Below are 17,580 nucleotides of genomic sequence, written 5' to 3' on the forward strand. Positions count from 1 at the left end.
ATGCCTCAACCCAAGGAGCTAGTGTGATTGACACTCAACAATGTCTTAGAGGATTGGCAGGTCTTTGTCCAAAGCATATTGGGTAGAGATAGACTACCAGACTGGGGTAGAATGTGGGCCAATTTGTAGCAGGAGGAGTTGAGACGAGCTCTGTTAAAGAGCTCCATCAGTGGCAATAACAGCAGATCAAAGACGGTGAAGGAGGAGGAGAATGTGGCCCTCACATTAAAGGGTCCCAATCAGGGATAGGGGGAGCAGAGAAAAAAGATGGACTTGTCAAAGGTCAAGTACTTCAGGTGTGGTGAGCTCGGTCACTATAGTACCTAGTGTCCTCTCAGGAATAAGGACAAGGAGGAGAATTAGGACCAACAGGCAGCTTCAACAGAGATCGACAGGCTTTCCTCCAGGCTGGAGGAAGACTTTGCTAAGTTTGCCGATATACCTATAGGAGTGAGGTGAGGAGACTTGGTGTTGTAGCCCCAGAGTGTTACAGTTAGGCAGGATCCTTGAGGAGTCGACCTCATGGATCATTACCTGGCTATGGGGGCCCACAATATTCAGTAGCGAGATGGATTAGTGGTAGTTGATGCAGTTAGAGACCGAGTGACTGATGCAGAGACTAGTAGCAGTCAGATGCCGGGGAGCATAGTGTAGAGTTTCCAGCAGTGCAATTGGCACAGTGCAGAGTCAACAACAACGCAGATTCTTTAGTGACAGTGCAAATGCTAGTAGCAGTCAAAGACTCGGGAGACAGATGCATCATACTGATCACAGTTGATTCAGTATTTTGGATGCTTTTCAATTGCAGATGTTCCAGTCGCAAAAACAATATATGAGAGAGAGTTGCAGTGCAGATGCAGTGTTGACAACAGTACGGTAGACTTAGCAACAACACCGATGCAGTGTACATCAGAGTTTCACAGTGGTTGGTGGGCAGTATAGCTAGACATTAGCAATATAACAGGAGATGATGCAGAGACAAGGTGTTGTGGCAAGGAGTGTAGCACTAGAACACATTCCTTGCTAAGAGGGAGTGTTAATTTTGTAGCATCGGATGTGTTATGGCCACGAAATTTGGTGGAGAGGCTAGAATACATGAGATCTCCAAAACCCAGAAATCATTATAGAAATTTCACCTAGAAATGACTTAATTAGATTATTTACTAGATTTAAAATATTTCCTAAGTCTAAACTCTGGGAATATGGTTAATTAATCAGTATTAATTAAGTCAAGGTGAGAATCATCTAGAAACTCACATGGATCGATCCAAAGATGATCCTAGCCATCGATTATGTTTTAATATTGGCCGTTGGTGCTCCAACAGAGGATTATAAGAGGAGATCGATGTGGTGATGGAGAAATCACTTGACACTTGAGCAGTTCGATTTTTTGCAAATCGATTTCCTGAGTAGAAGCAGTCAGTTGTCGGAGAGAGCCAGAGATCGAAATAGCGAGTGAGGGGCAGGGACATTGATCTGAAGGAAGTTTTCTAGATCTGGAGAGGAAGCAGCAAGAGGGTTGAGTTATCCCAATGAGGCACCACAGAGCTCTGCGTAGTAGCTTTAGAGAGGGAAATTTGATTTGTTGGAGAGAAAATCGTTCTTATATCCGGAGGCTGGGAATAGGTTCGAGAGGGCCAGAGAGACTAATTTCTCAGCAGCAGAAGGCATAACGACTTCATCAGAGACTAGTCAGACTTCATAGTGACTGCGCAGTCCAGCGCAGAGGGTGACGTAGTAACTTCAGGAGGCCAAGTTTTCTGTAGGCAAGTTTTGTTGGGATTGCTTATGGAGGAAGGGTAAATTCCCTTCAAAAATTTTGCCTAGATTTTCTTGTTGTTGATTGCTAGTTTCAAGCATCCAGATTATACTTAGATTTTCACTGCTGGATAATAATAAAAACCCTCACTGCTGCACCGGTTTTCCCAAGTTGGGTTTTTCCGGGGACATTTGTCAAAAAATAATTGTCTCATATTTTATGTGTGTGTGTGGTAGCATTTTTCAGTTTCCAGCGCATTATTTTTCCACAATATTTTATTTGTGAAGGTTGCCGTGTGTTTATTTCGATATTTGTCATAGCAAATAAATTGTTAAATTAATTAACAATTAGGAGAAATAATACCAGTGGCTACAATAGGATTCCATATTGGAATTTTCACATAATGCAAGTGCCCCATCCTCTTGTGCCACAACTCACACAAGCTATTAATGTTATGAACTAGTGCTAGAACAGGTTCACCCTGTAACTTGTACAAATTTCCTTTCCTAACTCCTATCACCTGTGCTGCTTCTAGGCTAGATTATTGAATATCTCCCTTGGTTCCTTCAACAATGTTTGTGAGTTCTTTGATCTTCCTTTCTCAAAAAAGATATTTCTTAAGGTAGACTCTTTTGTGATTTCATAGTTTCCCGTTTACGTATTTTTCCACTTACTTTTTTGATAATTTGTAAGCTCATAATGTGTGAAAAATCCCACTAGAAAAATATTCTTCCACTCACTTTTTCAATAATTAGTAATATTGCGGAGTGCGAAAATCCCCCTGGAATATAATAATAGCCTTCCTCAAATTCAATTCGAATTTGACTTCTTAAAAGACACCCTTATTGCACTTCTTTTCAGAATTCGTAACTTTATTTTTCTTGGCATATAATAGTTGACACCTTTATATTTTTGATACTTGTTTACTCTCGTTGTGCTTGAACTCTTCCAAAGTCTCTTTACTTGTTTCATAATTTCTTTAACTTGGAACGAATGATCTTATTTTTAAGATCATTCATATGCCAAGATGTCTTAAATTTCCAAACGATGACTTTTGACTATTTTAAACAGATGCTAAAGAGACTTGGTTAATAAAGCTTTCCATATGGTTACGATGGTTGGATTGTACACTTTTTCCAATGCATCCAATGAAGTCAATGTGAGGAAACCTTTAGATGCGTTGGAATATCGATAACCTTGACAGCCTGTGGATTCTTGTTGGTGGTTTGTTTATATGCACTTGCTGGTGGCTCACAGATTTGAGCTTCACATATTGTCCTGATGGCTCACTTATGGCTAGATGGTGTCTCTTAACACCTGTTCACGTTTTTGTCTTTCGTCCAAGGGCAATACAGAGTAGATTGGTGGCCTGACGTGGAAATGCTCCACGTAAAGCAAGGTTTCAATATTGCCCAATTCTCAAGTAAGTCATATCAGTTATATATATTGCAAAAGTGTGCAGCTTGGTGATTGGCCACAAATATTACTACAGCAGTTTACAAACTATTTTCAACGTGAAAAGAAACACTGTTCCATTGCCCTTTAGTTATTATGGTACTTACTATCAGTGTGATATTACCAGATAATTTAACACTAGAATGACGTGTAGTGAACTCACTAGATCAACTGATTTCATCAACAATGTTATAACTAAACTAAGAAAAAGGTTGCAATCTTTACACAATAAGGCATGTGTAACATGCATGGAATTCTCATTGCATGATGTGGCTGTCAAAGTAATGTGCAACTACTAGGATGTTAGAGAAGGTCTCGTATAATTTTCTTTTTAAAAAAATTTCAAACTCTCAAAGTTTGTCACTTGAACTGTTTCTAGTTTGCTACTGTTGATCTAATGGAAGCTGATGAAATATTAATTTTTACTTTTTCTCAGGAAGCAGTTAAAGATGCAGACAAGATATACTTGGCAGCAATTGACAAATTTGAAGCTATGATGGGGATTAGCCAGGTTTATGCACCACATGGTATGTATCTGCCACAAGGCTAATTTAGTTTTTTTTTTAATTTTTTTTTTTTTTTTTAATTTTTTTTTTTTTTATAATAAAAGTGCATTTTAGATTATTTCAAAAAAATATAACTGTATGTATTTAGCATTTACAAACAAAGGGTGACAACTAACTATGGCCACCACCATGTGTCAAAAGGGGGCGAGATAGCCGCCCTGAAAACCAAAGTGAAGTGAGGTGGAGTATTTGAAATCAAAATCCTAACTAAGATCAGCCATTATCAAAAATAAATGCCTATTGCCTTGAGCCGAGTGTATAATATCCCCAATTTTGTGAGCATGGGAATTTTGCCTAATTTTGGTGATATTAAGTAAAGGGGCAAATATTCTTTTGGAGAAAGGTGGAAAGTATTATTTTATTGGAGATTGACAACAAATTATTATTTTATTAAAATGGAGGCAAAAGTCACTTGGTGGAAAATTGTTAATTTAGGCAACAATGGTATGTTCTATGCGTTAGAGCAATTTTACTTCAATTTCTTTACTAGCCCAGTATCAATATTCAGATTAGTAATCACATCAACATGATAGTAAAATGCAGATAGAACATAAACATAAATAGTAGAAGACAAGCCAAGACAAGAGGACACAAGATGTGGCACCAGCCAGAGACAAACCCCAATGTGGGGAAATCCTTGATCAAATCTTCTTTTAGTCTTCAATAGTTCATCATAGAGAGAGTACAATTTACAAATTTGATAATTTATAACAGCAACAAAAGAGCCCTAACCAGAAAGTCAATGCTGGTCATCAGGGCAGATTTGACCCTCAGCAAATCTGTCAACTTCAGCCTCCAAAAAAAAGATAAAACAGCCCTCAAAACAGTTAAATTCAGCCTCCAAACAACAAGATAAAACAGCCCTCAAAACAGTGAAATTCAACCTAGTCAAAGTCTGGTCAAACAGCCCACATGCGGTTAGCCCTAGCTGCAATCAACGTTGGTCAACACTTGGTCAAATTGTCCAAAAATTTGGTCTCCTGAAATTTTGGCCTCCTGAAATTTCGCTCTCCTAAAATTTCGGACGTGTGGAGAGAGAGAGGCCCAGAAATCCGTACCCAATCAATGAGGAGAGAGAGAGAGAAGATGTGAAGATGAGTGTGTCCAAATGAGGCTAAGTCACCTTTTATTTATATGCAATGTTGAGGATGAATAGACGTGACTGTTGGGCTTCTGAGCCTACATAAGTTTGCTGGCCGACCTTGACAATTTGACTATAATCAAAATAAATTCATAACTCTATTTGTACATATCAGAATCGGATGATCTTTATATCAATCCTACACCTCTCGGAGAGAGGAATCCAAGAAAAATATCAGCTGTCATAAATAAGATGTCCCATGTGGAGTTTGGCCAGTGAACATTTTTTCGGGAGTCTTGGAGTCCAATGCTTAATGAGGGCATTGGTTTTGAACATACACGACGGTATTTGCAGCTTCACCCCATAGAAAGTTCGGAAGGCCTTGATCATGAAGCATGTCACAGAGAACTTCTACAATAGAACGATTCTTCCTTTCAGCCACACCATTCTGCTCGGGAGTATATGGCATTGTAGTCTCCCTCTTAATGCCAGCTTCTCTGCAATAATCTTGGAATTCATTGGATTCTAACTTGGGCATACCTGACACCATCTGTCTTACATCAGGTAGGGCCTTGTAATGAAGATGGGCGAACCTTTGGTGCCATAGTTCAGATTGTAGAGATGTGTCGCAAGACATGGCTCCCAATGGACTTCCTCCAACTTGATACAAACTGTCAACCCTGAACCCAAGAGTAAAAACATCCTTGAAATTTCTTTTCCAAACCGTACCCTTCCATTGATAAAAGCCACCTTGAATCCTTTATCTTCCATTGTTGAAATGGACACCAAGTTCTTCTTGAGATCGGGTACATATAGTACTTCTTGCAAATGAATAGTGTTACCTTGATTTAATTGAACGGTAACATTCCCTACTCCCTTCACAAGATAGGTGGCATCGTCTCCAAGGATGATCTCCAAGTTTATCTCCTTTTCTATCAGATTAGAGAGGGCTTCCTTGTATCCGGTGAAGTGCCTTGAGGCACCACTATCGATTAGCCAATTTCCCAAAGTGTCCAGAGCAGAGGCAATGGAGAGGCCTGATATAAGATAGTACTTTTTTTGCTTATTGTTAAGAACATTGGATTCATCATACCTGGAGTTCCTTGATTTATTGGAGGGTCAACCATTTCCTTGATGTCCCGCATTCCTTTTTCCTTTGCCATTGGACCTGCCACTCCTTGATCGTTGTTGTTGATGTTGCCCCTGGAGTTGTTATGATAGTTATCATCTTGAGGTGTATCCCTTTTATTAGGACACTCCCTTGCATAGTGGCCAAACTTATTGCAAACAAAGCATCTTCCCTCCCTTCCATTTTTATATCTCGGCCTTTCTTGACTTTGCTTCTTTGAACCTGCATTCTTCTTCCTCTTGGCATGAGTGGAGAATGCAGTGGGGTTGCTTCTATTAGAAGGCATTTCTTGCTCCACCATTCTTGTTTCTTCTTGAATGCATGTCGACATCAATTCTTCAAACCTTGGAATTCGATCATTGTTGAGGATGGTGGTTTTAAGTACATACCACTCAAGTGGGAGTCCTCCAAGCGTGGTGAGAGTAAGTTCCCTGTCAGGAATGACTTCTCCAATCGAGAGTAGATCATTCTTGATCTTAGTAATCCTCAAGAAATAGGATTGAATATCCTCATCCTTGCCCTTCTTAATATCCTTCAGCTTATTCTTGAGAAATAGAACTTGATTAGCATTACTAACCTTGAACATGTCGACCAACCTGTCATAGATCTCCTTGGAGGTCTTCAATTCGAAGATGTAGGCCACCAGATGCTTGTCAATGGAATCCCTGATAATCTTCTTTGCTTTGACTTTAGCTCTATTGTACTTGGTCTTCGCAGTAGCCAATGCATTTGAAGGAGGTTCATGGATTTTACCCTGAACATAGTCCATCACTTCTTTTTCTTCCAAGGTCAAATCAAGGGACATCTTCCATCCATGATAGTCAGATTTATCATGGAGCTTGTCTTCAACCGGGAAGTAGGATGAGGAACCCATTGAACCTTTTGTCCTTGTCCAACTGTCTTTGGTGATTTCTCTCACTCTTGCTTAGGCTTTGTCTTCACCTCAGCTCTGATACCATGTTAATTTTAGGCAACAATGGTATGTTCTATACTTTAGAGCAATTTTTCTTCAATTTCTTTACTAGCCTAGTATCAATATTCAGATTAGCAATCACATCAACATGATAGTAAAATGCAGATAGAACATAAACTTTAACAGTAGAAGACAAGCCAAGACAAGAGGACACAAGATGTGGCACCAACCAGGGACAAACCCCAATGTGGGGAAACCCTTGATCAAATCTTCTTTTAGTCTTCAATAGTTCAACAGAGAGAGATAGTACAATTTACAAATCTGATAATTTATAACAGCAGCGAAAGAGCCCTAACCAGAAAAGTCAACTCTAGTCATCAGGGCAGATTTGACCCTCAACAAATCGGTCAACTTCAGCCTCCAAACAGCAAGGTAAAACAACCCTCAAAATAGTCAAATTCAGCGCAGTCAAAGTCTGGTCAAACAACCCACCTGTGGTCAGCCCTAGCTACAGTCAATGTTGGTCAACACTTGGTCAAATTGTCAAGAAATTCGGTCTTCTGAAATTTCGGCCTCCTGAAATTTTGCTCTCCTGAAATTTTGAAAGTGTGGAGAGAGAGGCTTAGAAATCCGTACCCAATCAATGAGTAGAGAGAGAGAGAAGATGTGAATATGAGTGTGTCCAAATGAGGCTAAGTCACCTTCTATTTATATGCAACGTTGAGGATGAATAGATGTGACTGTTGGGCTTTTGAGCCTACATAAGTTTGTTGGCTGACCTTGCCAATTTGACCATAATGAAAATAAATTCATAACTTTATTTGTACATGTCAGAATCGGATGATCTTTAGATCAATCCTACACCTCTCCGAGAGAGGAATCCAAGAAAAATATCAGTTGTCATAAATAAGATGACCCATGTGGAGTTTGGCCCTAGTTTCCAATTTTAACAAAAATGGCCCCTACCATTAAAATAATAATTAAAAAAAGAAGTCTAGAAGCATGGGGAGAAATTATAAAATGAGGATGGACTCATTTGCTAATCATCTTTTGACTATTACACTTCACCTTTCATCTTCTCTTGGAGCTGTTTAGCACAAGGAAAAAAGTGTTGTTTAGCACTAGGAATTCCACCCTCATTTTGGGGAAAGTTGAGTGTCTCCCTAGTGAAGTAATTTGGGATTCCAATTCAGGGTTTTCTTTGAGCTTCATTGCAGGAGTTTCCCAGCTACGCGTATTTCCTAGGCACGGAAGGAGTTCGTGGAACATCATTTGTAGTGGCTGTAGTTGGTTGGAGACTCTAGAATTTTGCTGAGACATTCTTCATAGTTAAGGCCAGAGATTTGGAGCATTTTGCAGGGCAGTGAGTGAGGTCAGAATTTGGGATGAATTTCCCCTCTTTTTGATAGTGTGCAGTGTTGGAAAATGTAACTATGTTCAGTCTTTATTAATGTACTTGAGCCATCATGTAATGTACTTGTCAAAAGAATAAAGAACATAATTTTTATTATTATTATTATGACTTATTAAAGCATGGGTTTCATGCTTGGGCCACCTTGTTTTAGGTCAAAGTCCCCATTGAGGACTTCTAGGATTTATTCTGAGTCAATAGAGTCAATGTACTTTTAAAGAGACCCTTCTTGGGCTTTTGAGTCATGTAAAAAGGTTAAGTATTGAGTCAAATATGATTTATGTATCCTCCACACCATGTCGACCTAGAAGAAGATCAAGTCAGCCTAAGGACCCTATTCGACCTCACATGGAGCCTATAAATAAAAGCTCATCAAATTCATTTGGAGCATCATTCTCTCTCGCAAGTTCGATATCTCTTGTAGTTGGGAGAAGTGCGAAGTTCTCTTATAGCTGGGAAAAAGTGCGAAGTCTGTTGCTGAGAAGCCGAAGTGAATGCAAGTTTGGGGAAGTCTAAGGAGAAAAGACAAATTGAAATTTTGGTGCCTCTCTCTCTCTGTTTCGTGCTTTGGGTTGGGAGATCGAAGTCTTCCAAGTTTGTTTGTTGCCGGAAGCTGCCAGTTGCCTGAAGCTGCTGCCTGGTCGAAGTTGTTGGAAAAGGGTCGAAATTCTGGGACGCTGACTTGGTGTGGAGGAAAGGTCTTGTCTTGGTCTAGGGTTAAGAGTCTCAAAGAATACTATTGAAAGGAAGAATTTCTTGAGTAGGTTTTCCCCTCAAGGAGGGTTTTTCCCTGGCATAGTGCCTAGATCTAGTGTTTGTTGTTTTATGTGCTGCTGCTTTGGTAATTGCTTGATGAACTAAAGGAAAGAAGATATAAAGAATTGTAATAATAAGGAACATCACAAGTAATTATTAAGAATAAGAAAATCTCTCTGCCTTTATGATTTTCTAACATGGTATCAGAGCTTTGGTGAAGAAGGAAGTAAAAGGCAGTCTCAAGCACTTGATCAAGGAACCATTCAAAAGGACTATCCCAGGGAAGGAATCTACTATAATCAAGGAAGATGTCTACACAATCAAGGGAGAGAACAAACTTGAAGGGGCCTCTAACTACAGGTCCTGGAAGAATTGACCTAATCCTTGAGAAGAACAATGTACTAGACTTGGTCAAAGGAAAAGTAAAGAAGACTACAAAAGATTCCAATGATGTTGACAAAGTGAAATACAGGGAATTAGAATTGGTGGCCATGACTCTGATGGTAGAAGGAATAAAGGACAACCTTGTCCCATTCATAGCTAACATCGATCATGCTCAAGAAATGTATGAAGCCTTGTCAAAGTTATTTACTATTAAGAACATTGGTCAAGTAGCAAGTTTGAAGAATGAGCTAAGGACCACAAAGATGACTAAAGAAGACACTGTGGCAACCTTCTTTGTGAAGATAGCTAGAATCAGGGATGATCTCTTGGCCATTGATGAAATTGTTCTAGACAAAGAACTCGTGATCACTACTCTATTAGGATTGCCATCCTCTTGGGGTGCATTTGCTATAGGTCTTAACAGTTGGAAGGAAGCTCCCACTTTTGAAGAACTATGGACTACCTGCAGTCAAGAAGAATTAAGGATCTCATTAGTTGCCAATCCTAAAGGAGTATCAAATGCCTACATTGCTCAACATAAAGGAAAGAAATCGAAATGACCAAGGAAGAAAGTTGACATGTCCAAGATAGAATGCTATTAATGCCATAAGAAGAGTCACTACAAGAGTCACTCTCCCGACAATCCAAAAAATAAGAAGAGAGATAGAGATCATGCTAACTTTGCTGAGGAAGGAGACTCAAAGAAAACCAAGCTCGAAGAATCTGACATTAGGGACTTGCACTACTAAGTCCTTTGCCTATAGCTTTAGATATCTTGTTTTATATGTTTAAGAATTTATAGGCTTTTAATATATTTTAGAAAAGACATTTTTATTGTTTTTATAAGTTTGTAGGTATCCCTCAAGCTTTGGAGGGAGCCTCCAACAACTCTCTAAGATAAGTATCTCATTTCCTTTCAGTTTTTGGTGTCATGTATTCATTTAGTTTTGATTATATTACATACTAATCACCATTCTCCCTCTATTGTCTTGATTTGGAAAAACATCTGCAAGAAGTATGGAGGACCTCTCAAGACAAGGCTTGTCAAGGAACAAAGGCATGATTTAAATCAGTGTTGAAAATATCGGTATCGGCAAAATATCTGTGAGGGTCTTGAAAACATCTTATTGGCAATATCGGCGAAAATATCGACAAAACATTGGAAAATATCAGCAAACATAAAAAATCATTTTTTTTTACTTCAGATTTTCAAACATAGCCGATATTTTATAAATATGGTGATATTTAGTTGATATTTTCAAAACACAAAATATCGCGATACTTAGTCGGTGATATATCATTTTGCCGAAAATATCGCGATATTTTCAAATATCGCTGATATATTGGCGATATTATCAACATTGCTTCAAATACATTGATTTCTTTATATTGAAGGTTCATTTGACAATCTATTACTAACATTGTTATGTCTAGCTATATTGAATCATAATGATTCTTGCTTTGGGTGATTCATCTCTTGATAACTCTACCCACCCCACTCATATTCTTAATTGATTTTGTAGAACCCTAGACAGGTTTTGGAAAACCCTAACCTAAGGGTATGCTAATGTGAATGTCTGAAACCCTAAGCTGCTTAGGGATATTGTGAAATGTTGTTTGAAATTTTTATTGATGATGTCATGTTTGGGATTTTGGCATGATCAGGAAAACCTAACTTGTCAGGGTTGAATGATAAGGTCTAAAATCCTGAACCATTGAAGTTTTGGTAATGTTGGGTTTGCTATGTTTCTACATTGAAATCCTAACTCATTAGGGTTTGGTGGAATGTGTGAGCAAGACCCTTTCAATGTCTTAGAAATGATTTCCTTGGTATGGGTGGGTTTGTCTAATCAAACCCTAGTCTAATCAAGCTTGTATTTGATATTTTAGTGAAGTTGGGTTTGACTAACACATGATATGAAATGTATCTGCATGATGGTAAAATCTAGGCATATATAGATATGTCCTTTTGGTTGAAACCCTAGATTGCTTTAGGTCAGATGTATTAATGTTGTTGGACATATGATATGCTTATGTATGATTATGAATTCCTAGATATGTGTGTTGACCTAGTTATTGATGGTCATAAGTTTTAGGATTTAATGGAAGTCCTTGTCTGAGATTCTAGGATGATGATATTTGGAAATCTAGGGTTTGGAGCTAAATCCTAGTAGTAGTTACATTGTCTAGTATGTGTGATATAACAATCTAAGATCTATTTATTTAATGATTGTTGAGATTGTGAAAATGGAATTCTAGGGTTTTGGAGTTGAACCTTAGTCGAAGTAAAAATCTCTGATGTATGATGACAATATGATAATTTGAGATTTGTGTAAGATTGTTTAAATTTGAGTTTTGGTTGGATTTGATGGTTGATCGGAAATCTAGGGTTTATAACTAACCCTAGTGGAAGCTGGTCATGATAATGACTAAGTTGTGATTGACTTTGATTGATTCTTTTGTATGAAATTTAGGATTTGTATGAAACCCTAGTGAGAAGTCTAACATATGAATTTTGAAAGGTTGTTGGATGCTTTATATTTGTCTGAATTGTTTCTAGGGTTTGCTATATGTTGTAGTAAGGTATGTCATACCTTTGGAAGAAACATTGAAACCTTAGATGGAATGAAAGTTGTTGTGAAGTGGTAGAGGGTGTATGACAAAGTCCCCAACAAGATGGTGAAGAGTATATGTCTCTTGTTTGTAATTAAGTCTGGGTATCTGACATGTATAAAGTTGAAATGCTTCCGTGATTTTGATATGGCTAACTTCATGCTTCTATAGACTTGGTTGTACTTGCTATCTAAGTTGTGCAGGTACACAATCTTCAATATGGTGAAGATGCTCATTGATGTGATAAGCATGATGATGATTATGGAAATTTCTAAGTCTGAAACATTAGAAATCGCTATTGCATTATCTGGTTTACTATCTGCTACTTGTTCATTCCATTAACAAGTTATTTATTAATATAGAGACTGTAATAAACACAAATGCAACCTTCACACGTATATAGATCAACAACTGAAATAACTGAGACAATCACGCAAGGGACACCGTTATTTTTGGACAATCGTCCCCAGAAAAACCCAATGCGGGAAAACCGATGCATCAGATATGAGGGTTTTATTATTATGCAGATTTCTGAATACAACTAGGGTGCCAGAAATGGCTCACCCTTCAGAGTTTTCCTTGGTAGAAGTACCTCTCTTTGGAGACAGATATTACCTCTCTTTGGAGACAGATATTCCGGCTGATTAGCAACTGAATGATTGATCCCACAACAACTTAGACAATTCCTTAGCTGGATAATGAAAGATGCTCCAAGCTTCTCTCTGGAACCGCGTCACACTCAAGGGACTATGTCGCCCTCTATGGCTCTGCGTCTGCCTCTCAGCTCCCAGTCTGCCCCACAAAAATTCCTCAGCGCTGCCTCTTCAGCGCAACGTCATCTCTGCTAGCCTGTGCTGCCTCTGCGTTACCGGTGCTGGCCTCCTCAGCCTCTGCGTCAGTCCTGGCTGCCTCTGCGTGAGCCTTCCAAGGCTCTGCGCTGTCCCTCTGACACTTTCTTTGCCTCTCTGATATGTATTCTCGGCCTTCTGCCGAACTGCCCCTTGCTGCAACAGATCACTAACTCGATTTATCAGCAATCCCTGCCCCATAAAATCGAATTCTTGATCAACTTGGTGTATCTCCAACTGACCCTCACGCCTCCTCTTATACTTTTCCTGTTGACGAATCAACGGTCGAGATTAAGTCTCTAATCAACGGCTAAGATTAGATTTGGCTTGATCCTTGTTATTTAGAACTTTGTCACCCATGTTATATTAATACATATTAATATTTTAATTTTCCTAAGTTTAGACTTAGGGTCTCATTAAAAAATATTAATTATTTTAATATCTCTCCATCCGGGTGGAATTTCCCCAAACAATTTTTGGGTCTTGGAGATCTTATGTGCCTTAGCCTCTCCACCAATTTTCATGGCTAGAGCACATCCGATGCTACCAAAAATCAACACTCCCTCTTAGCGAGGAATGTGCTCTAGTAATGCTTCACCACAAAAACATCACATTAATCCTCCACATCGGTACCTGTGTTGATTCTTGGCCTGCTGCCTCACATCCTCTGCACTGTTGCTTCCTGTATCGCTGCCCATTGCACTGCCACTGCCACTGCCACTGGTACATCTGTACTGCAGCGCCCTCTCAACATGTTGCCCATGCTACCCCTAGCACTGCCACTGCTAACTGCTGCACTGCAACCCAGTTACCGAGAAGTAGGTAACTGAATTCCCCAAATACTAGCATCCCGGTTAGTCTAGAAGCCTCATGATGCTGAAGCTGCCTCTGCTGCTAATCCGTGCTCCCTTTACTGCCACTGTGCTACTGCAATCTCTTCTGTGCATCTCGCACTATTGCAACCTCTACTACGCTGCTACAAAACTTTGCACTCTAGCCCTGCCTTGCTGCTCCACCACACTTTGCTCCACCTGACACCTATCATCATGCTACTGTCGTTAAGGGCTCCCATAGCCAGATGTAATCCAAGAGTTTGGGCACCTCAAGGATCCTTCCCCTAGTATGTAGTCCTCCTGACTACAACTCGATGTCTCCCCACCTCTTCTCTAGAAGCGCATGAGCACTCATAGCACAATCGTCATCAGTCTCGACCTCTTTCTCCGCCTTAGCTGGAGCTTCCTTTGAATCGGAAGCTTCTCCCTTACCTTTCTTCCTGGGACACTAGGATGCATAATGACCCAGCTCCCCACAATTGAAGCCCTTGGAGATATCCTTCTTTTTCCTTTTCCTCTACTGCCCCTCAGATGCCAGAGCTGCATCCTCCTCCTCCTCTTTCTTGACTCAAACTCCCTTACCACTACTCCCCACCTTGGTCATCCTCCTGATCTCTTCCTGTTGAAGAGCTGCCCATATCTCCTGCCAACTAGGAAGAGTAGCCCTGCCCAAAATACTTTGGACAAATGTCTCCCACTCCTCAGAGACTGCATTCAGGGCAGTTCTGACCATAAAGTTTGGATCTGGTGTAGACCCCACAGAAGTAAGCTGGTTGCAAATCTCCTGCAACCTGAGAAGGAATGGATCTATCTGCTCTCCCTTATGCATTTGATATGACCTCAGCTGATTCTCCAATAACATCTTCCGTTGCATGGAAGAGCCCTGGTATAAGTTGGTCAGGGTGTCCTACATCTCCTTTGTTATGTTCTTCTTAGCAATATGTGGTATGACATGATCTTTGACCCTGTCTAGGATCATGCACTTTGCCCTTGCCATTGCATCGTCATACTTCTCATTCTCAGCTTGGTCAACTAGGATAGCCACGATTTTCAAGGCAAAGTCCTTGATGCGATGTTGATCCAGCATTGCCAAGATCCTGGCCTTCCAGATGACAAAGTTGGAAGCCCTGTCCAACTTGTCCTGATCCCTTAGTCCGTTCACTGCCATTTCAGCTCCTCTTTTGGACTCCCTCTGAGTTTCGACTCTCCTACTGGAAATCTCCAGGTCCTGATTTCCCTTTTGGAAATCCTTTGGCCAACTGTCGAACCGCTCCTCTCTAATCCTCCTTGCAACTGCAACTCGAATCTGGATTCCTTGGCTAGAAATCCGTTGAGGTAGTGACTCCCTCTACCTTGGTCCTACCTCCTTAGACACTATTCTGCTTCGATAGAACAACGTCCCACCAGCACCTCAAATCACAATTTGCCCACAGCTCCCCAAGCCCCAAAAACCGAAGAAACTGAGCCTTTTAGGCTCTGCGCAATCTCGGCAAAGGCAAAATCTGCTCCTCCTGGCCACAGTGTAGATCTTTCCTCGCTGAGAAAGATGACCGGGCACTGCATAGATCTGATCTGCCTCTTCTCTGCCTCTGTGCTGACCCTCCTCCTGGCTCAAAATGATGATGCAGGCTCTGTGTCACTTCCTCTCTTGTTGCTTCTGCTTTGGAACAATGCTGTCTCTTGGGACAACCACTTCTATTGCAAATCCTTTAGATTTTTCTTGGTGCCTTCAGTCCTCCTATGATCTGCAATGCTCTGATACCATGTGGAAATTTCTAAGTTTGACACATTAGAAATCCCTACTGCATTATCTGGTTTATTATCTCCTACTTGTTCATTCCATTAACAAGTTATTTATTAATATCAATACCGAAATAAACACAAATGTAGCCTTCACACATATACAGATCAACAACTGAAATAACTGGGACAATCACGCAAGGGACACCGTTATTTTTGGACAATCGTCCCCTGAAAAACCCAATGCGGGAAAACCGGTGCAGCAGATATGAGGGCTTTATTATGCAGATTTCTGAATACAACTAGAGTGCCAGAAATGGCTCACCCTTCAAAGATTTCCTTGGCAGAAGTACCTCTCTTCGGAGACGGATATTCTGGCTGATCAGCAACCGAATGATTGATCCCACCGCAGCTTAGACAATTCCTTAGTTGGATAGCGAAAGCTGCTGCAAGATTCTCTCTGGAACTGCGTCACCCTCTCAGCTCCCAGTCTGCCCCATGAAAATTCCTCAGCGCTGCCTCTTCAGCCCAGCGTCAGCTCTGCTAGCCTTTGCGCAGGCTCTGCTGCCTCTGCGTTAGCCTCTTGGCCCTCTGTGTCACTTGCGCTAGCCTCCTCAGCCTCTGCGTAAGTCCTGGCTGCCTCTGTGTCAGTGTTCCAAGGCTCTGCGCTGTCTCTCCGACACTTTCTCTGCCTCTCTGATATGTATTCTCGGCCTTCTACCGAAGTGCCCCTCACTGCAACAAATCATTAACTCGATTTCTCAGCAAACCTTGCCCCAGAAAATCGAATTCTTGATGAACTTGGTGTATCTCCAACTAACCCTCAAGCCTCCTCTTATACTTTTCCTGTTGACGAATCAACGACTGAGATTAAGTCTCTAATCAACGACTAAGATTAGATTTGGCTTGATCCTCGTTATTTAGAACTTTGTCACCCATATTATATTAATACACATTAATATTTTAATTTTCCTAAGTTTAGACTTAGTGTTTCATTAAAAATATTAATTATTTTAATATCTCTCCATCTGGGTGGAATTTCGCCAAACGATTGCTGTGTCTTGGAGATCTTATGTGCTTTAGCCTCTCCACCAATTTTCATGGCTAGAGCACATTCGATGCTACTAAAAATCAACAACGATAACTTTGATGAAATGGTTGCAAGCCACGAAAGATTCTCCGATGACGAAATGAAGAAGCTGATCTCCTGAAGGAAGCCTGCATAGAAGAGATATCCCTAAGATTAAGAGGGAGTCTGGATGAAGAGATGCATCCTGGTTGAGAGGGAGGGTATAGCTTGGTTTTGATTAAAGAATTTCAGAGGATATGTTGTTGCATGAGAAGTAGGAAGGCATATGATTGAGGAATCTTCTGTCAAAGATTTGGTTGATAGTCCTACTAGGAAAAGTTGAGAAGCAATATCAAGTTTTCTGAAAGACCCTGGAGGTTTGTATTTGATTATGTACATGTGAAAGTATATTATTGATTGGGGTTGTGACTGTACAGGTGAATCTCTCGAAGATGTTGATAGCATGTTGGTTACCAATCAGTTTGATTGGGAGATATTGGTCATCCTTGATATGCTAGATCAAGGGATGTTGAGGCCTTGTGAGTGAAGCATTGCCTAGGAAGACATCTAGCCGACACTTTGTATTGATGTCTAGGTCCCAAAGTTGGAAAGGTGGTGTTGATTATAGAGCTCTGTTTTGGATACACACCTCGATTTTCGGGTTGGTGGTTAGCAAGTAAGCCTAATGGTACCTAGAGGGGCTGAAAGCTTGAGTCCATCTTATTCCCACTTGGATAGATTGCCCTAGTCAGGAATCTAGTCCGTGGCATTGCGGTGCCTAAATTGTTGAAAGGCCACTTGGATAGATAGCCTTGGTTGGGAATCTAGTCCATGGCATTGCAGTGCCTAAAGTTCTTCATGATTCATATAGTTTGAGATCTTCCATTGTATTTGTACATTATGAATACCTCCCCAATTAAGAGGGAGTGTTGGCAAATGTAACTATGTTTGGTCTTCATTAATGTACTTGAGTCATCATGTAATGTACTTGTCAAAAGAATAAAGAAAAGAATTATTATTATT

At 40.3% G+C, this 17,580-nt stretch overlaps 1 protein-coding gene across 1 annotated transcript in view; it reads left to right on the forward strand.

Annotated features, from left to right (window-relative positions):
* The window catches only part of LOC149223786 (uncharacterized), a 171,276-nt gene that overhangs the window by 75,737 nt on the left and 77,959 nt on the right, over positions 1-17,580 (forward strand). The window contains exon 2 of the mRNA XM_089385919.1: positions 3,651-3,741. Coding sequence (XP_089242045.1) covers positions 3,651-3,741 — 91 coding nt within the window. The remainder of the gene's footprint in view (positions 1-3,650; positions 3,742-17,580) is intronic.

This window comes from Pinus tabuliformis, chromosome Q (assembly GCF_031772625.1).
Source record: "Pinus tabuliformis cultivar Carrire ecotype Pingquan chromosome Q, CPIR1, whole genome shotgun sequence".
In the NCBI taxonomy this organism is placed as follows: Eukaryota; Viridiplantae; Streptophyta; class Pinopsida; order Pinales; family Pinaceae; genus Pinus; species Pinus tabuliformis.